Genomic DNA, 19982 nt, shown 5'->3' with positions numbered 1-19982 from the left:
TTAGTCTACGCATCAGATGCGTGAACTGTCCTGAACATGAAGGTAGGGAATCAGCCAGTTTTATTTATGTACCGTAATTAGACCACTTTGACCTCTTAGGTCCTTTCTCATGTCCTTTGACATCGTGTGTCTTATTGAAATAGATGAGATGATCAATGTGAACCACATTGTCCTCAAATCTTTTGCAAGTCAAGTATGCATGGCTCCTTTTGCAAAACTTGTCCATGGTCTAGACGTGATCGTCTACCATCGACTGTTCTTATGCTTTGGTCGGACAAACTAAGCATACTCATGGACAATATTCCGAGCATGATACTATGAATTAATGATCTCAGGTTATGAGACTATGATCTGGTGTCTTACTACACGGATGTGTACCATTCGGACGTGTACCAATGCCTTTGTCCATTGATCTTTCTATTATCATAATACTCTTAATTTAATTGAACCATGTTGAGTCATAGACTTCAACTTCATAAGTTCACGGATACTCCCTTTGGCTATTATGATCCGTGATGATGATAAAGTACGGATGGTATGAGTTTCTTCTTCTCACTACCATCGACCATACTGATCGATCCATGTTTTGAATTATAGACATTGTCTATACATTGTATATTTATATATGTCTCGGACATTGCAGTCCTCTATCCATCTCTTGATGGCGTCCCATGACCTCTGTTGCTGTGGATCATATCACACACTGGCTATACGAGTTTGATTATACATCTATTAGGTCATGGATCTCGATTACACGAGCTGATGGACAACATACACTTTGGTATCTGATCGAGAGTGATGTATAAAATGTCTCCTCTCATCCTCACGACAATGCCTCGTGGGAGTAATAGAAGTAGCAAACTATTTTGCTATGCCGGATCCTAATCAATGGATCTGATGTCAGTTTGGTCAATTCGAAGACATGTTATATGAGATAACAAACGGAGGCAATTTAGATCACTTTCCTTTAGGCAGATCTTTCTTCTCTATTAGCCCGTACTACGATCTAGTCGGTCCATGCTAGGGTTACATATTAATAGCTAATCTATATCAATCTACTAACCTCTCTTTAGGTTTAGTATAAAAACTAGGATTTCGAATTTCTTTATAAATCCTCATATGGACTGAATTTGATCGTTCTTATAGAACTCCCTTTCATAATATATGCAGCTGCTTTTGTTCCAGTCCATGAACAGCTTAGGAACAATGCTGTTCTTTCATCCAGTGATCCATATGCTGCTTACTACATCATTATATGTCAATCTATTTTCTTTTCTTATGACCAGACCATTGTCAAATTCGAATATGTAGCAGCATCCACCACATAGGAGTTTATCTCCTTATAATTTATTTCATAGTCTCTGTGAGTATCCTTGTGTAACAAGCTATGATCGAATGTTGTTATTAGGAAAACATGAATCATCTTTAGGCCTCGTGATCATGTGTCTTTTCTCACGGTTTCTTTATCTCACTAGACTCATCTATTCACTGGTTTATCAGATGGCGTTTATGTATATGGCCAATCCGCCCATCTCCTTAGATTTTATAAAACCCCCTGTTTATCTTTAATCTCTATTCTTTTATGATCTTTTTGAATACTCTTTCGTGGGTTCTTGATCCTCGTTTATATCTTTATGTTCAAGTGCTATTCTCTTATGTATCTTTATACAAATATATCTTTATGTGTGTGTGTCGACACTTTCATGTGGTTCCATTATGTTCCAGACATGATCTAATAGATTCAAGATCTTATTATCCAGGACCTTTATTTCCTAGCAGCTTGGCGTCCCAAGCCACATGGTTTGGTACCTTAGATGTGTAGATGCGCAGCCTTTTCTCAATGTCTGGTATGGTTTCTCTTATAACCTCGGATTCTATGCACCATTTTCTTTCCGAGGTTCCTTATCTTATGGAACACTTGGTCTATCTTGTATAGACTCTATAGAAACTTGACTATGTCTCTTTCAAGGACATCAGATTTTGTTTGGTGCTAAGCTGGTTTATGACTTAGTCATTCTTTTCTATTCGGGTCAGTGTCTGACATCTCGATTAGCTAGCCTTTTATAATATTTCTTAACTTTGGACGTCTACAATTCTAATCCGAGGATCTTTGCCAAGACCATGATGGTTGATACCATTCATTCTTTTATAATTCTTTCTATGATCTTTATATCAGCTTATAGCTTTCTCTTTATAATGTTGGATAGCCGGATCCATTTGGTCATGCAATCCGTACCTGGCCACTATTTGATCACCCATGTTTTTGGCTCACGGTCTCTTTGAATTCGTGGAGAAAGTCATACTCTTATCCAACATATATTCCCAATCCTTTTCTGAGATTCCATCTTAGACGACACACATATGTATGTGGTGGTTTATTCAAAATTTCTTAAGATGGTGTATGTCTGGTTTATGACCTGTATTCAATCTGAGATGGGAATATCTATGCTCACTTATATGGCCTGATGTAGTTGAACTTTTTATACATGTAAATCCATAATGTCCCTAAGCTCTAGGATGGATGTCTGAACCTTTATAGGTAATGGACTGTGTGGCCAAGCCTGCACAACACGACCAAGCTGTTTATATCATGGTTCTAGACCATGTTTCACGAATTTGTAGTGTGATCATGGATTTAGGGTTTTTTATCCTTTCTCCCCCTCTTGAACATACTATAATTTTGTGGTGCTTAGGATAATAAAGCCTTAATGAGTTTTCCTTTGTGTACATGTTTCACAACGTGAGTTCTAATGGGAATAACTCTTTGTGCCTTTCAGATTTCAACCTTTTCATCAGTTGTGGACCAAGATGGCTAATCCGGTCTTTGCCATATAGTGTATAAAATTTCGTGGGATATATATGAGTATAGTCACCATGGCTCTTGCCTCTTATTCATAATGATATGTAGCATAGTTTTGATCAGTAGAGTACACATGTATAGTCTTGACCACTTTCTTATAAGGTCTTAGGCGATTTTTCTTTCAAAATCTGAAGGAACTTGTTTCCTTTTGTTTGCCCATTGTTTCTATTTAGAAACCATATTATCATAACACAATGGGTCACATATTATTGGGTGTATATAATGCCTTTTAAGGCAATGCCTTGGCCATAGTTTCTTACTAGGCTACTATACCCATACTATAATGCCCTTCAGGCAATTTTTTGTATCAATAAAATCATTCACATTATCAAACAAACTCATGCAAGATATAATAACAATGAAATCAAAGCAATTCATAAAACAATAAGACAAGATGTCGATTTTAGTCTTTGAGACAATCAGAAGTCTCAAAATCCAAGAGGTCGTCCCTTTCAAGGTCGGAATCATCATCAGCATCATACCAGGTATCATGAACCATATGGGCTTCTGGGTTCTTGTTCTTAAGGCTCTCTTGATAGAGCTCACATAGATGTTTAGGGGTTCTACAATTCTTTTCCCAATGGTTTTCCATCCCGCATCTGTGATAAGCTGATTTGGTCGAGTAAGACGGTTTGGATATGCCACCTCGACCACGGCCATAATTTTCTCGGCCACGGCAGGAACCACGACCACGGTTATTGTGGTTTCCTTGCCGGCCATAGCTGTCACGGCCACATCCCTTGAATCTACTACGGCCTTTGCCGTGTGACTTCTTATTATCATGGACGTGGTTGCATTCTTTGGGATCTTTCTTTTCGGCCTTATTGGCTTCTGGTAATGTTGATGTTCCGATGGGTCTCATCTCACTGTTTTTCATCAGGAGTTCATTATTAGCCTCGGCCAGGAGCAGGCACGAGATCAGATCAGTGTATGAGACGAAGCCTCTCTCTCTATACTGTTGTTGCAGCAACACGTTCGTCGAATGGAACGTGGAGAATGTTTTATCAAGCAACTCCTTCTCGATTACTTCCTCACCACATAATCTCATCATTGAGACTATCTTAAACAATACTGAATTGTATTCATCCACAGACTTATAGTCCATGAATATGAGATTCTTCCACTCATGTCTAGCCTTTGGTAATAGCACTGTTTTCTGGTGATCATATCTACGCCGTAAAGCGGTCCAAAGTTCTAGTGGATTTTCCATGGTGAGGTACTGATCTTTTAGACTCTCATTGAGATGGTGGCGTATAATACTTATAGCCATGTACCGATTCTTATCAGTCTCATTGTTACCCTTGATGATAGTATCACCTAGTTCCTTTGACCTCAAGTTAATATTTGTGTCAAGTGCCCATTGCAAATAGTTGTCTCCAGAGATATTAAGGGAAGCATAGTCTAGGTTTGAAATTTTCGACATCTGAATCACATTGTCATTCAAAATTTAGGGTTTCACAATGTGATCATGTGGCCGCAAGTCAATCAAATAAAATCGGCCACAATCAAGTCTTATTACAATCATGTTTCAATCAATCTAATCGACCATGGTGCGGATCAAACATAGTAACAAATAGATCAGGCCACACGGCCATACAATTTTGTGATGCAAACAATTCAAGTTTGTAAAATCTATATGCTGGTCGATATTTAGAAACAAGACGAATGCAATTCAAATTCAGTTTCATAACTTATGCAAACAACCTTAGCCAATTCGATTTCTTATTTATGAAATTAGAGTTTTGATTTAAACAATGCTAGGAGTTGATTTTAGCAATATGTGATCAAGGTTTCAAGGCCTTTAGGATTCAAATTCAAGATTCAGATTATACAATCAATCTATCAATCCTATAACCTCAGATCATCAATCAAACAATCAAACATGTTCTAGTTGGAATCGATTCAATTGCTAGTTATGAGATTGTTGTTTTTAGGTTATACCGATTTTAGGGTTTGATCAAGATCATAGAATTCCATAATAATGGATTAGGGTTTTAGGTTTTGATCATAACGTTCTCAGATTAACGGTATACCTTAGTCTTTGTAGGGTTGAGCCGGACCACCTAGGGAGAACGGATGGACCTCGGATGCAAGACGGATGCTGTCTGATCGCTGATCGTCCGGGAACGTTCGCCGGCTGCACTCGTCTGCGAGCTGAAGCTGATTGCCGTATGGTGCGAGCTGGTTGATCACGAACACGAGCTGGCTGAGGACGTCAGGACACGAGCAGGGAACGCCAAGGAGTTGGGCTGAGCGTCGAGGTCTGAGACGGACAGGAAATGCCTTAGGGTTTAGGGTGGTCGCCGGCTGAGTTAGGGATTTTAGGGTTTTAGGTTTTTAGCTTAGATTGCAGAGAACAATTGTGCTGATAACGTGTTGTAACTGGAAATTTAAAGACTGAATATTTCTGTTCTTCTTATTAATGAATCATATGTTCCTTTATATAAGGATTACAAGATAAAGATAAAACGAAATAGTACAAATCCTAATCCAACATGATTTAGGATAATTACTAAATCATAAACCAACAAGGAATAGGAAAACTAGAATAATGGAAAGTTATGGCTGACTTACTCTCTCTCTCCAGGTCGCGGCCACCGTCTCTTTCTAGGGTTTGAGCCGTCTCTCTCTAGGGTTTCGGCCGGTTTATGTACCGGACTGGTTACGGACATTCATCACTTGATATATAACACAAGTGTTATTTTCAGTTTTTAATAGGAGGACGAAACAATCTTTGCCTCTTCAATTTCTTGACCATTTTTTCAAATATTTTGACAAAGTCTACTAGATAAATTACTGTGTATCAAGTTAATGATATAGTTGATACATATATATATATATATAAATATTTGTGTTTTCATCAAAAACATTTTACATTTTAATATAAAAGGGGTAGAAAACCGGTGACCTAATGGTTAAAATTTAAATATTTTCAACACTAAATTTGAAGTTTAATTTTCAGTTGATGCAATTTTTTACAAATTACGATGCAAAGGTTTTAGAATGTTGGAGTCAGAGTCGTACAGTACTGTGGTATATATATATATATATATATCCATCAAAGATGTCGTATATATATATATTAAAAACCTTTCGGCGATTTGATTATTACATAAAGATAAAGAGTTTCGTCGTGAAATTATCCTTGTTCATCAATGTTAATACTTAATCATCTTTTGAAATGGAAATATAAATTATATATAATGTATTTAATATTTTAAAAAGAAGAACAGAGAGAATATAAATTATTAGAAACCAAAGGAGTGTATTTTATCCAAAAAGATTTAATACATTCATTCGTCTATAACAGATAGAACTAACCTGTCACAAATAACACAGAGACCGTAAACTACAATATACGAGGTCCAATACTTAAAAATCTTGTTTTTTTTTTTTCTTGAATGTGGAATCTATATGAACCTATATCTAACTTTCAAGTAACAAAACTTCAAAACGTTGCAAAAGGTCTCTTCTCTGTCTCTACTCAAGAAGAAGTCTGAGAATGTTGAAGCCTAACAATTCCATGAGCTTTCACAACCTCTACATTAAACTTTCTCAACGCATCAAAAATAGGAGCCAATCCACCTTTCAACGTACTACTACTACTCGAAGACGCCACCTTCACAGTGTTTTCTCTACGTTTACCTCTCTCCTCCGCCAGCTTCTTCCTCATTGAATCCAAATCCACTCTCAGATCATCCAAAACCGACACTCCACTCTCCGACCGACCTTTCGAAACAACACTCCTCTTATCAGACTCCGCATGGTCCCGAACCTCCATCTCTAATGCTCTGACCCTCTGCTCTTCTTCCTCCTGCTTCTCCCACAGCTCGTGCAAGCTTGACGCAAAACCTTGCATTGCATTGCTCACCTTCTCTCCGGATACTCTCCCCATCGCTTCTTGCCAGTCTTTGCATATGGTGAAGACCGGTGGCGCACCGATCTGGCTAGGAGAGAAAGGAGCGTATCCGTCCTCTGTCGCTTCTGGCTCGTAGTGGAGACACTTCGAGAGCCATCGGTTTAGAGAGTGGACGTATGTTTTCTGTGTGTTGACCCATTCGTTGAAGCTGCTGCACCAGTCTCTTAGCTCCATCTCGAGATCAAGAAATGCTTTCGAGCTAGAGACGGTGTTGGCCTTTACGGACTGAACCTTGGTTTCCATGATGGCTTGGAACTGTTTCTGGTGGCACTTCAGCATTGATCTCCACATTCTTATCAACCTTCAAAGCACAAATATAAGTTTTATTTTTGTTTTGTTTCTTGCAGTTTACTCTGTGTATAGGTATGTGTGGAAAGATCAGTGCCGGCTTAGATAAGGGGACAAGCGGTTCGACCACCCGGGTGTAATCCGTTAGTCTTCTATTTCTTCATAGATAAGGGTTCGATTTTTTTAAAATACATGTATTTTTATATTTAAAATAAGAAAAATGGTCCAAATTATTTAATATGAAAGTATTTTTATTTTATCGTAGTTTATTTTAAAAAATAATTTTGAAGAAAAAAATACCTATCAAATTTTTTTCGTAAAATATTAGTTTGGAGATTTAGTTTTTTTCTTTTTGCCCCATAGTCCATAACAGTGGGAAAGATGACTTACCCATGAATAAGCTGTGTCAGCTGTGGCTGCAACTCTTCATCTCTAAGTTTATGGATCCTTCTTGAAATGGAATCAACTGATCTTATAGAGATATCTATTTTCATCAGAAGCTTCCTGATGTATGCTCGAGTGGCCTCGATCTTGGTAGCTTCTGCTCCATGAGAGTCCATTTTCTTCAGTGACTTGCACTTCTCTTCATAGATGGAACGAAGCTTCTCTTCTCCCTGCCATCAGAACCACAATTGTCAGGAGATGCAAGAATCTAAAAAGAGCAAATATGAAAGCATTGTAGTACCTTGACTTCCTTGTAGAGTTTCTTCTCCCACGCATAGAGTTTCTCCAAGGTTGATGAGAGGTTTCCAGTGAAGCCTACATTAACATCTTGCTCATTATATGCTTTTGCCATTTGCACTGTCCTAGATGTTAGTCGTATTGATAGTTCTGGCTTAGAGCGTTTGGACGGTGCTACAAGATACATGATCCTAGATAAGATAACTGAAACATAAAACATTTGGTCACAGTCCAGCAAACTCTAGCACTCAGAAGAAAAACCTAATATTCAAAAAATCGGTTTAGTCAGTCTTATTTTTATGGTTTAAACCGGTTTTTTTTTTTACAACAAGACATTCACAGACTCATATTGACTCTAAATTGGTAACTCCGGTTTAAACCGTTCTAAATCGTTTAAAATTAATCTAAACTGATCTAATTCGATTAAATTGGTGTAAATCGGTTAAATCAAATGACAAATGTCAGTACGAGTCCACAAATTTTGATTTTTTGTATATTTAATTTTTATACTTCATGAAAATAATTTTATAATTAAACTTACAGATTAAATATCTAATATACTATACAATAAATAAATAATTTTAACGCCTAGTTTCCGTCTACGCTCCGAATAATACACCTAGTCGCTAAGCTTATATAAAACGCTTAGTCACCGCTTTTTTGACACTAGAAAACCTATGAAAAATGCATGATCATGCCTTATTCTGAATCTTGAATCAAAAGGAAACAAGCAAGCATGTATAGTTAAGACAAGGTTACCTTTAAAACCACCCTTGTCTTTATGCTGATAAGGCAACTTGGTGACCTCAAGCAGCATAGCAACCTCCTTCCCACAAGAAGAAGCAATCTCAAACTCACTCTTAATCTCCTCCACAACTCCCTTAATCTCCCTAGTTCCACGAATCGACAAACTCGAAAAGCTACTTATCTTAGAAGAAGACTCAACATCAAAAGAAGAAGAAGAAGTACTCGCTTCCTCCTCCAACTCCAAGCTCACTCCTTTCTTGTTCCCATAGCTCTCCGTCTCCATAATCGTCTCCTGTCCACTCGAACTGTTACTGCTCTTAACGTAGTGAAAGTCAGACTCCACGTCGCTCCCTGAAAACGTGGAGACGGTCTCTGAATCAGTGGCTACTTCTTCCGGCAAAGGCACAGTTTCTTTCACCTTCTTCAAAGGTGTTCTCTTGGGACGTTGTCTGTACACTTGCTTGATCACTTCGTGGTCTGAGACTTCTTCTAGCTCAGGGATCCCTTCTCTCTCTCTGACCTCCTTAGAGTCAGGGCTGCTCGAGATCGACGCCAAGTAGCTCGGAGCTGCACGGGAACGTGCGTTTCCGTAATCGTACGTGTCGAAAACGTTCAGGAAGTCCCACGTGGAGGCTCTAGGCGGCGAGGGGAGAGCCGGTGGTGGCTTTGCTGGAGAAGGAGGAGGATAACCGGAGAAATTAGGATTATGGAGATAACCGGAACCGGTTATCCCAGGATTAATGAAATAACCGGGATCGGACGGCTCTACTCGGTGATTCTCCGGTTTGAAAACGAACGGTTGAGATGGTGTTGAAGATTTCTTCATGAAATACATTCCTCGATTCGGGTTTGGATTGAATCCCCATCCTCCAACCGGATACGGGTACGGATAACCCGGTGGAGCATAGCCTGTTGGAGAACCGGGTGGAGGATAGCCGGTTGGATAACCGGGGGGAATAATTGTTTGTTTTGCCCGGTTTAGGTCCGGTTCAGGAGTGGTATCGATTTGGATATGATCATCATCTTCTAAACCGGATTCAGATCCGGTAGAGAGATTCAAATGCGAACCGTCTCCATCTTCTTCTTCGATAACCGAATGAGAAATCGACGTGGAAGAGATCGAGCCCTTGCGCTTCTTCGGCTTCCCTTCGTCGGAGGGAAGCGTGAGAACGGCCGAGGAAGAAGCCGAGGAGCTGACGACGCTCTCCTCGTCAACGAAACGCTGGATAGCTTCGCCGACGTCGCGGAGAGACTGGAGGTAAACGAGGTGAGCAACGGCGAGAGCGGTGCGGTGATGCGACGCCGTTTTGATCAGTTCCTTGCGCTCTCTGCAGAGAATCACAAGCTGCTGATCATCTATCTTAGATCCTCCGCAACCCATGGAAACAACGTCTTTGTCTGAAAGTTTCTGTTACAAGTCTCATTCTTTTGCCTTCGGACACGAAGCTACCATGGTTTCAAAAAGTTGTCGGAACAGAGCTAGTTTTTTTTTTTTTTTTTTTTTTTTTTTTTTTTTAATGTTGTCGTGTTATAAAGAACAGAGGAGAAAGGTGATGCATGAGTAACAGCGAAACAAAACAGAACAATCCATGGATGGCTGCTGGTGATGACTTATTATACGAAACGTGAATACACGAAGGAGACTGACAACAAGGGGAAAAATAAAAACAAAAAGAAAAGTCGTCGTGTTGCTATTAATTATTGTAACTTTACTAGATTTAATGGATAGAGATGTGCGATGAAAGCTCGGCGAATATTTATTGCAGAATTAAATTGGGGAAGGAGAAAGTGGGAGCAACGAGGAATGGTTAAAAAGGACTCAAATGTTTTTTTATTTCTTCTCTGGAAATTTTTAGTTCGCCGGGAGAGAGTGACAATCAAAAGTAGAAGACGACGTGTAAGTATTTTCTTCTCTTATTTTATTTTCTTTTTTAACTCTTTTTAATGTGTGTTTTGCTATTATTTCTATCTTTGTGTAGACAGCGTGATATAGCGGTGTACAGTTTGTACATGATACATCCAAAAGTGTAGATAAAAGCTTTACTGTTTTATTACCCACAGACAAAATAGATTTCATCATTTGGATTAAGTATAAAATTAGGAAAGGACTATAAAAATGGATTATAGGTTACCAAATAATACAGAAGTAAATAAATTGTAGATTATGGATCTAATCTTTCTTTTTCTTTTTAAATTAGTCCATTCTCCATATTTTAATGTTGTAGAAAATTCCAGTTAATTTTCTGTTGAGTCAAAAATATTAAACGAGTACAGCTTTAAAAATTAATGTATTAAATAAATAGAACAATTAGCTGAAATATCAAATTAAGTAAAAATCTGAATAATAAAAAACTTATAAAAATTAGTTGAGTTTTTTTTTTTTTTGAGAAAAAAGTTGAGATATTTTTATAAGCAATAAAACCAATTTGATTTTAAGAAGTCAGGACTCTTTGTCTTTATGTAAGTGTTTACAATAGTCACAATGTAAATTGGTGAATATAGTCTTCAAATCCAAATCACATATAGATGAATGTTCCCTTTCACTACATACGGTTCATTATTTGAATACTGTAACAATAATGCATGTATATTTTGAATACTGTCACGATGATGCATGTATCATGCCACATTGAGACTTGGGTGATAAATAAAAGTAGGCCATGTGAGTCCAAATCCAGATCACATGCACCTTTCTTGTCCCAACCCCAACCCCAAATTACAACCAAACTCTAGCATGGGGTTTTTTCGTTTTTATCCTCAAAAATAATGTTCTCACTTAAACTTGCATGATCGCCAACTTGCTTTCGCTTTAATTAGTCCATAATCAGTGGCAAAACACAATAATGATTGTGTTGTTTAGCAATGAGTTGTTTTAACTCATTCACTTCACTCAACATGCCACGTTTCTAGATCTATTTGGATCTCTTTTGAACTCTTATACTATATGATGCGTATTTACAAGTTTCTAAAGAAAATTGAACATTACATAATAGACAGACACATGGTTATCTTATTTATCTATCTATATACAACTGATCATGTCCCTTTTCAGTTTCACAAATCTCTTAACAGTTATTGCTGTCTTTTGTTGTAAATGCTGAAAAATAATGCATTGTTTTTGTCGTTGTGAGCCGTTTTAAACTGGTGAGACAGTGTAATAAGTTTGGTCGTGGGTGTGTCTATCTGATGCTACAACACCAATTTGCATATCATATATACCAAAGAAATAAAAGAAGAAAGTTTCAAAGAGGATGATAAGAAAAATGGGAATGAGTCTAACCAAACCGCACCGACTAATCGTAAGCTTATTGCGTCATTAAGAGGTAGGAACATCGTTGTCCATACCAACCAATTCAAATGCATATACACCTTTCTAGATTCATAATTTAATATTTGAATAAATTCCATTTAGTTGTAAACTTTGATTTTTCCCAACAAGTAAAGTATCAATGAAATTGATTGAGCATAACTACGCACGTCCATGTCGCACGTGTTTTTTTTTTGACTTGAAAAGTTCCTCTTAAGATTATTTCTTAGAAAAACAAAACAATAATAATCTTCCTTGCTTGTAGAAACAAGCACAATGGTTAGCCTAATCAAAGAGAGCTATGCTTTGTAGTTTTGTCTCTAGTCTCTCACCATATTATTACAATGATGTGCTTGTTTACAAAGAATATTTGAAGATGACATAGTTATGTATATATGTAAAATTAAAAACAATGTTAACAATTTAGAAACCAGAGTAATCAGAGGAGTTGTTATTACCCAAGAAAGTGAACAAGAGGACCAAAACGCTGATGGCAATTATGATGTTGAGGAAGTAGTTAGTGGGCAATGGCTTATCTGGACTTCCTCCAATAGCTTCATACTCTGCTCTTATCTTCTTCTTCATCGAATCCGAAAGCTCTTTCTGCATTATTTTTGAAAAAGCAAGAACCATTAACTTAAAATGTATATATATACAGATTAAGCTACAATACACACAAAGTAGTGAGAACAAACCTTTTGAGTGGAATATTTAGCAGCTACGAACTTCTCTCCTTGTGCAGGGCCATTGTCAATGATAATGCCCTGATAAAAGTTCAGTAGTAACACACTTTAGCAGTTTGGGACTATGCATGGTTCATAATGGTAACACACAAAGTAGCTTCACGTTATCTCTTTTTTTTTTTTTTTGTGTATGGACATACCTCAGGAGGATCAAACTTTGCACCAAGATTGCTGAGCTTAGCATGAGCTTCAGCGTAGTCCTTGAAGAATGCAGCTGGATCTTCAGCATATTTCTCTGCATAGTTCTGTAAAAGCAAAAGAGATTATTTAGAAGAAGAAAAAAAAAAAACATTTTATCTTTGAAGTAACAAAGAAATGATTCTGATGCATCTTAGTAAACCTTGAATGAAGTATCTTCAAATAGTGCTGCATCAGTGGGCAAAACAAGAAGGTCTTCGTCTCTCTTTTCTTTGATATCCTGGATAAGCCATACAACTTAGTCAGTGCTCAAGGAACTGAAGGTCTTAGAATCAATGTTCAAGAAATCGCTAGACAGTGGTTAGGCAGCCGATTTTTAGAATCTAAAAGTTAGATTAATAAGACAGACCTTGAAGTAGGAATTGTCAAACTTGAGCCATTTCACTGTCCATGACTGTCCTCCTGGTTCTCCAGGTCCAGCTTTCTGCAACATACTATAGCCATTCAACAAAGAAGGGAGCTAGATATTAGTAAATATCTATGAACTAATACCGTGTACTTTGTCTCAGGTTTGCCCCAGCCGCTACGGTCTGGTCTGGATCGGCCTAGGGTGTGCGCACCAGATAAAGCAACTATCTCCTGCTTGAAGAAAAACCACCACAAACTGTCAGAAAATGAGAATAAACATGAACAAACAAAAATAAAAAAAACTAGACCTTATCATTTAGTCCCATTCTGTAGAATACTTCTCTCAAATGATCCGCTGGTGAAGGTGGTCCAGCATCTACACCATTACACATTCATTTTCAAACTCTGATTCAAATAACAAAAGCTGAAGCAACAAAACTCTTTGAAGCCATGTAACAGACAATGGGGAAAAGATTTAAGTTAACCAGGGAGTCTTCCTTCTTCTGGACACTGCTCAGGCGCCGAGACATCAACTCTCCCATACTTCATGGGTATTTCAGGACCACCAGCCTCCTGAAGTTATATCACTAAAAGTAGTTAAAGAACCAACATAGATAGTCAGTCTCCTACCTACTAGACCAAACCCAAGATTACCTCTACAGCAGTGGCACTAGCTAACTGGAACAAGTCGGCGTAAGAGATGTTAGAGTACTTTTCTTTTACAGGTTCAATGAGCTTTAACGCATTAACGAGACCTGTAAAATATCAAAAAGGTACAGCTATTATAAAGGGACAAGACCACAAGTCTTTATTAAGACAACAAAAAACAAGTTACCAGCGTTTGCAGCGTGTTTAAGCTCAGGCTCGAACCTAAGACTTCCGTTAGCTCCACCTCTCTGTGGCCACTCCTCTATGTTCTTGTTGTACGTTCCAGCATCGTGCCATCCCAACCTAACCTGCAAAACAAAACACAAACTCAATATATTCATGTCCTAAACATTATATCAGAAGAAGAGAGGGGATACTTAACGAGAATGGGATGGCAGAACTTTGTGCGGAGAAGGACTTTGATGTCTTCTTTAGCGCTTTTCAGCTGAGCTGCATCAGAGGCAGCAGCACGTGTGGGAGAAACCACCGTGTTACTAGAGCCTCTGTTCGGATGTTTTCTCTGAACGAGGGATGGGGAATGGGGGAAGAGAGAGGAGGAGGAGGAGGAGGAGGCGAGGCTTCGGAGAGAAGAGAGGGAATGTGAGGAAGAAAAAGCGACGATGGGAGGCGAGGAGGAAGAGGATGAAACGGCGGCGGGGGGAAGAGAGACTCTGGTGGTGGAGGAGGAGCAGAGTGAGTGAGATGCGGCGGAGAGAGATAGAGCCATTATTGTCACGTACGGTGGCGAAACGGTGGGAGGAGAGAAGTGACTTGGAGATGTGTCGGAAAGTTAGAGGATGCTTTGCCACTTGGATGTGTTTGAAGTCACTCACTCAGCTCTTAACTGGATAATAATCATATCTCTTATCATTTAAACTTTACAAGTGAAACCCACACGCCTAATTTTACTTGCTACTACAAATATAGCTGATTATGCTTCTTCTTAATTTAGAATTATCTAAATTTAGAGAAACCATACCTGATTATTGTTTTTGTAATCTAGAAAAGTGAAATTTCTTTACTTTACCGTTTTTAATAGTGTATAACATTTTATGTTGTAGTGGAATAAAATTATTCAAAAAAAAAATGGGACAAAATAGAAATAAGAGTACAGTATGGGCCGAGCATATTGGGCCTTTTATATCTTTTTTATCAGTCATGGTTCCGCGAGTGATCGATCGATCTTACACACCGCATGTGACCGATGCGCGTTGACGTTTTTCTGCAAGAAGTAAACTCCAATTTTCTCAATCAATCTTATCTAATCTCTACTGGAACTCAAAGCAAAAACCTCTCTATCAACTTTCAACTTGCAACTTGCAACTTGCAACTTGCAACTTGCAACTTGCGAGCAGTTAAAAGTGAGATACTCTCTCTCTATATATATATAAACAAGAGTAGCAGCAGCAGTAGCAGAAAGTGTCAAACTTTTTCTCCTCCGAAAAGGAAACCTTCCTTGGGATCTGGAGAAAAGGTAATCAACCATCACGATGAATCCCAAAAGCCAGACAATAAACATCTTTCCAGCTGTCTTCTTCCTCCTCCTCTGTGCTCAACAACCTTCTCAAGCTACCAAAGACTCCTCCAAGGGACAGGTCAAGCTACAGAACCGCCGTCTCGGCTCCTCCGTCGTCTTCCCCGTCTCAGGCAACGTTTACCCTCTCGGGTAAGCTCAAAACTTCACTTCTTTTCTTGTTTTGTCGGTTCTTTCTAGTGACCCATTTGTGAATTTGACTCAAATATCACACCTTTGGCACCAATTTTGATTTCTTGACCTTTTTTTTTTTTTTTTATCTCAGGTACTATTATGTGTTGCTCAACATAGGGAACCCACCTAAGCTCTTTGACTTGGACATTGACACTGGCAGTGACCTCACTTGGGTTCAGTGCGATGCTCCCTGCAACGGTTGCACAAAGGTTATACCTTTTTTTGACTTTGTGACATAACAAAGGAATGGTCTTTTTAGCATCTTTTACATATCTCTCTTGTCTTTGCAGCCACGTGATAGTCAGTACAAGCCTAATCACAACACTTTACCCTGCTCCCACCTCCTTTGTTCTGGCCTTGACCTTCCTCAGAGCAAACCTTGTGACGACCCTGACGACCAGTGTGACTACGAGATTGGCTACTCAGACCACGCTTCCTCCGTTGGCGCTCTCGTCTCTGACGAGTTCCCTCTCAGACTCGAGAACGGCTCCACTATGCATCCCCACTTGACCTTCGGATGCGGGTACGATCAGCAGAGCCCTGGCCCACACCCACCTCCTCCAACAGCCGGGATCCTCGGCCTCGGCAGAGGCAAAGTAAGCATCTCCTCGCAGCTCAGCTCCTTGGGTGTAACCAAGAACGTGATCGTGCATTGCTTGAGCCGTGACGGTAAAGGCGGCTTTCTCTCTATCGGAGACGAGCTTGTTCCTTCCTCTGGTGTCACATGGACTTCGCTGGCTCTCAAGCCGCCTAGTAAAAACTACAAGACTGGCCCAGCGGAGATTCTCTTTGACGACAAGGCCACTGGTGTCAAAGGCGTTAGCTTCGTTTTCGATAGTGGGAGCTCCTACACTTACTTCAACGCCGAGGCGTACCAAGCGGTTCTTGAGCTTGTGAGAAAGGACTTGAAGGGGAAGGCTTTGAAGGATAGTAAGGAAGATAAGAGCTTACCGGTGTGTTGGAAAGACAAAAGGGCTTTGAAGTCGGTGCATGATGTGAAGAAATACTTCAAGACGATTAGTTTACGGTTTGGTGGGAGTCAGAAGAACGGTCAGGTGTTTCAGATTCCTCCAGAGTCTTATCTCATCATCACTGTGAGTTTACCTATATATGCTGACGATACAGGACCTAGTGCAGTGTCTGAGACTTGAGAGTTTGTTTATTCAGGAAAAGGGAAACGTGTGTTTGGGGATTCTAAACGGAACTGAGATTGGGCTTGAGAACTACAACATCATTGGGGGTTAGTAAAAGAGATAAACCAAGTTTTTTTTTTTATGTTTAATTGTTTATTACTTTTGACAACAAATGTCTTATGGCTATGTGTGTGTGTGTGTGTGTGTGTGTGTGATAGACATATCTTTTCAAGGGATAATGGTGATCTACGACAATGAGAAGCAGAGGATTGGATGGATCCCTTCAGACTGTGACAAGCTTCCCAAGTTCTGAACCTTCTTGTTCGCCTCTCTTTCTTGTTGCTGTTTCCATCAAATCTATAAAACTGTTTTTTTTTCTTTAAACAGTGTGGATCAAGACAATGGAGGAGACTTGTCGGAGGAGGAGGCATATCCGAGAGGTTTTGGTTTGATGGGAGAGCTCTTCACAGGAACTGATGCTTCTAAGAACAAGAAAGATGGAGAGCTTTGACACAAGAGAAGAAGAAGAGTCTTTACTAGTAGTGAAATAAGGATGTTTTGTTATGCTGTTTTCATAGAAACAAGGAATTTTTTCGGTATCTTCTATATACTAAAGCGCAAGTCACATGACCAATAAAATTTTGACACATGGATTATTACAAAATTATATTTAAAATAATAAAACAAAGATAAAATCAAATAAAGCAAAAGATAAAACACGCTATTAAGGCTTAACAGAATTACATGTCAGTTTACATTATTACAATATAAGTAATTACTAAATCATAATACTCCAACAATTTTTTTCCACACCTCCACTCCACGATCACCACTTACCAGCAATCTCTGAAAAACTACCTTTATTTCACCATTTATATGTGTGAGGTGTTATTTATGTTCGTGTAATAATTTATGTCCAACACTGAAAAAAAAAAAAATTCTCTCCTACTCAAATCAACAAATATTCCAACACCGGCATGCAAGGTTTCTATTTGAGGCAAATTGGCATTTAAAGGAAAAGCCTAAATTACAAACAAAATGAAGGAACATTCTCTGCAACAACCAGAATACAAGAAGAGAATCGTGCATAATCTGAAACCAGTGGTATCGTTATTTGTTCTTTGATTCTCTCTTTCTCGTGTTACTCTTTTAAAATCCTTTCTTTCATTTTTGTAGACATCATATACTTTTTTTTTTGGTAAAATAGCCGTCATATACTTGAAGAATCTCACCCCAAAGCTAACAAATAATGATGTGATGCAGTTTTCAAAATTTGTGTAAAGACAACCCAAAAGCCTAACATTCTACCGGAGAAAACGAGTGTGTCAACAACTTCAATGAAGCAAATTGGGTATTTACAAATCTGTTTGTCTATAAAAGAGCATATTCGTCTAAAAACGTAAGTCTGTCATTTAAAAGTTATTGTACATATGTGTTTATTTTTATTGTTTTTAATTTCCAGTTGAACAAATCTAAAGACATTTTATCTTTAAAAGAGATTCAATTAAAAATACAAAAAATTGTGACATATAAAAAGTATACGTAACTCTAATTTATGTGTTCTAGATATATTAACTTATTTTATGAAAACTGCTTATATACATGCATCTGCTCTTTTCGAAGAAAATCATAATAATTTTTTTTTAACGTTTTTAACTGTTTTGTTTTAATGGAGCCCCTTCTAATTTTGATGTGATGTAATTTAACTACAGAAAATGTGACTAAAACAATTTCTATCTTGATAAAAGCAAAAATATAAAGAATATTGTAATTTTTTAAGAAAATGACAATTTAGATGCAAGCATATGCTGATCTGTGTGTGGCACGGGATGGTACACTAGTATATATATATATATACTAATACCCCTTGTGTATGTCATCAGTAATCAATATATACTAAAAAAGTTTAAAATATGATCTTCATGGCTCTTCTATGTTTCTGTTCTATACCTTCTCTCACTCTCTTTATGCATCTCTTTATCAAGTGTTCTCAAACGATGGCACTTTCGTTGCAAGTTTATAGAGAGCCCTTTACTTTTTAAAAAAAATTCAATCAAGCCCTATACATTTAAATTAACTATTAGAACCATTTTAAAAGACATTTTATAAGGAAAACTTGATTTCACTTCCACAGTTTACATTCTTTTTTCATTTTCCCACACTCAAAACTTCAAAAATATTACAGAGAAAAAAAAAAACTCTATTGGCATTAGATATAGGAACCAAGAACATTACATTCTAGCCCAAACATTTACTGATTTGGGCGATACAGGCTTGGAATCGGATGGCTAAAAGAGCCCATCTCGGCCCATTTCATTAAAATGGGCTTAAAAGAGCCCAAACCCGACCCATTCAGCTTCGCTGGCGAGTCGTGGCGAGAACCGGAGCGAAGAGAACGACGACTTCGGCGAGTCCCATCTCGGAGAAACCGATCTCCGGCTAGAAGCAGTCCACGGAGACATCGTCTCCATATCTGAGAAGTAGTCCCTGTCCAGCCTCGACCCGGTTTTTCTCAGACCACCGGTCTTGCTCTTCCTCAGCCTAAACTTCGGCGTCGGGAAACACCCGAGCCCGGCGAAACCAAAGTCGGGTCTGGGCGCGGACTCGGATCCGGGTCTGACCCGGTCATGGCGGTTGAGCTGCCACCGCTCGGAGAAAGCGCGCGGGGTCGAACGGAAAGAAGGCGCCGGAGAGTAGAGTCCGGACTGAGACGGCGGCGGCGGTTTGAGCTTCGACGGAGTTGGAAATGAAGGGGCGAGAGGAGATAGAGAGCGGCTCTTGGAGCTGGAGATGAAAGAAGACGATGGCGGAGATAGCGCCGGCGGGAGAAGCGGCTGAGAGTGAGACAAAGGTTTTAGACGGAGAGGAGAGAGTTTCTTGGGTGGCTGAAGAAGAGGAGCGTTTCCGGTTCCGGTTCCGAGTTGAGAAACTCGGGTTTTTGGTACACCGGGTCGGACCTCCCAGCTGAAAGGTACAGTTCCTGGTCTCTTGAAAGAATCATCAACGGCGGCAACAATAGCCATACTGGGTTTTGGTTTATGCTCACAATAAGAGATATGAAAACAAAACCAAAGAGATAGATAAAGAGAGAGAGATGACTTGTGACTTTGGATTAAGAATTGAGTTTAATGTCTTTATATTAGGACAAAACATGAGATAGGATAGGAGAGAGAATGAGAGATGAGAGGCGAGATTAGAGGAGGTGGGTGGCGGGAGAGATTAGAGAAGTTTATCTGTGTTATTTGACTTGGTTTCTATTTGTCCCCACCATTAAACTTAACCTTTTCAATTATACAATAGTCACCATATAATATAATATTCAACATTTTTTGTTATAACTATATAATATTCAAAATTTCAAACTTGAATTGAGATTAAATTATAATACCCACACAAAAACCT

General features: G+C 38.8%; 5 protein-coding genes across 7 annotated transcripts; 1 reads left to right on the top strand and 4 right to left on the bottom strand.

Annotated features, from left to right (window-relative positions):
- Nucleotides 1-3263: 3263 nt before the first annotated feature.
- LOC111215294 lies at nt 3264-4283 on the bottom strand. Its single transcript, XM_048759980.1, has 3 exons — nt 3817-4283; nt 3506-3726; nt 3264-3391 (listed from the first exon to the last, which is right to left on the bottom strand). The coding sequence occupies exons 1-3, from the start codon at nt 4281-4283 to the stop codon at nt 3264-3266; spliced, it is 816 nt and encodes a 271-aa protein (XP_048615937.1).
- A 1887-nt stretch (nt 4284-6170) lies between these two features.
- LOC125589170 (protein ALTERED PHOSPHATE STARVATION RESPONSE 1-like) lies at nt 6171-10315 on the bottom strand. 3 transcript variants are annotated; one of them, XM_048761528.1, is made up of 4 exons: nt 8508-10315; nt 7753-7952; nt 7458-7681; nt 6171-7080 (listed from the first exon to the last, which is right to left on the bottom strand). In XM_048761528.1, the coding sequence occupies exons 1-4, from the start codon at nt 9874-9876 to the stop codon at nt 6345-6347; spliced, it is 2529 nt and encodes an 842-aa protein (XP_048617485.1). In that variant the 5' UTR covers nt 9877-10315; the 3' UTR covers nt 6171-6344. The 3 variants fall into 3 exon arrangements, with proteins under 3 accessions (XP_048617485.1, XP_048617486.1, XP_048617487.1); XM_048761529.1 differs by having other exon boundaries at nt 6192-7080; nt 7753-7922; XM_048761530.1 differs by having other exon boundaries at nt 6193-7080; nt 7753-7826.
- A 1910-nt stretch (nt 10316-12225) lies between these two features.
- Nucleotides 12226-14466, bottom strand: LOC106354606 (L-ascorbate peroxidase T, chloroplastic-like). Its single transcript, NM_001316103.1, is given in 13 exon segments — nt 12226-12405; nt 12498-12566; nt 12686-12790; nt 12886-12963; nt 13093-13167; nt 13236-13322; nt 13400-13467; nt 13577-13664; nt 13746-13846; nt 13927-14047; nt 14122-14350; nt 14353-14364; nt 14366-14466. Coding segments are annotated over 13 exon segments (1314 nt in total).
- A 491-nt stretch (nt 14467-14957) lies between these two features.
- Nucleotides 14958-17236, top strand: LOC106354607 (aspartic proteinase Asp1). The gene is made up of 6 exons (XM_048761525.1): nt 14958-15405; nt 15539-15656; nt 15738-16541; nt 16615-16687; nt 16799-16886; nt 16968-17236. The coding sequence occupies exons 1-6, from the start codon at nt 15230-15232 to the stop codon at nt 17089-17091; spliced, it is 1383 nt and encodes a 460-aa protein (XP_048617482.1). The 5' UTR covers nt 14958-15229; the 3' UTR covers nt 17092-17236.
- A 1521-nt stretch (nt 17237-18757) lies between these two features.
- On the bottom strand, nt 18758-19851 carry LOC106357353. The gene has a single exon (XM_013797033.3). The coding sequence runs from the start codon at nt 19601-19603 to the stop codon at nt 18908-18910; it is 696 nt and encodes a 231-aa protein (XP_013652487.2). The 5' UTR covers nt 19604-19851; the 3' UTR covers nt 18758-18907.
- Between the last annotated feature and the right edge of the window lie 131 nt (nt 19852-19982).

Source organism: Brassica napus, chromosome C6 (assembly GCF_020379485.1).
Source record: "Brassica napus cultivar Da-Ae chromosome C6, Da-Ae, whole genome shotgun sequence".
Taxonomy (NCBI): domain Eukaryota; kingdom Viridiplantae; phylum Streptophyta; class Magnoliopsida; order Brassicales; family Brassicaceae; genus Brassica; species Brassica napus.
This window is presented reverse-complemented; position numbering and strand designations above follow the sequence as displayed.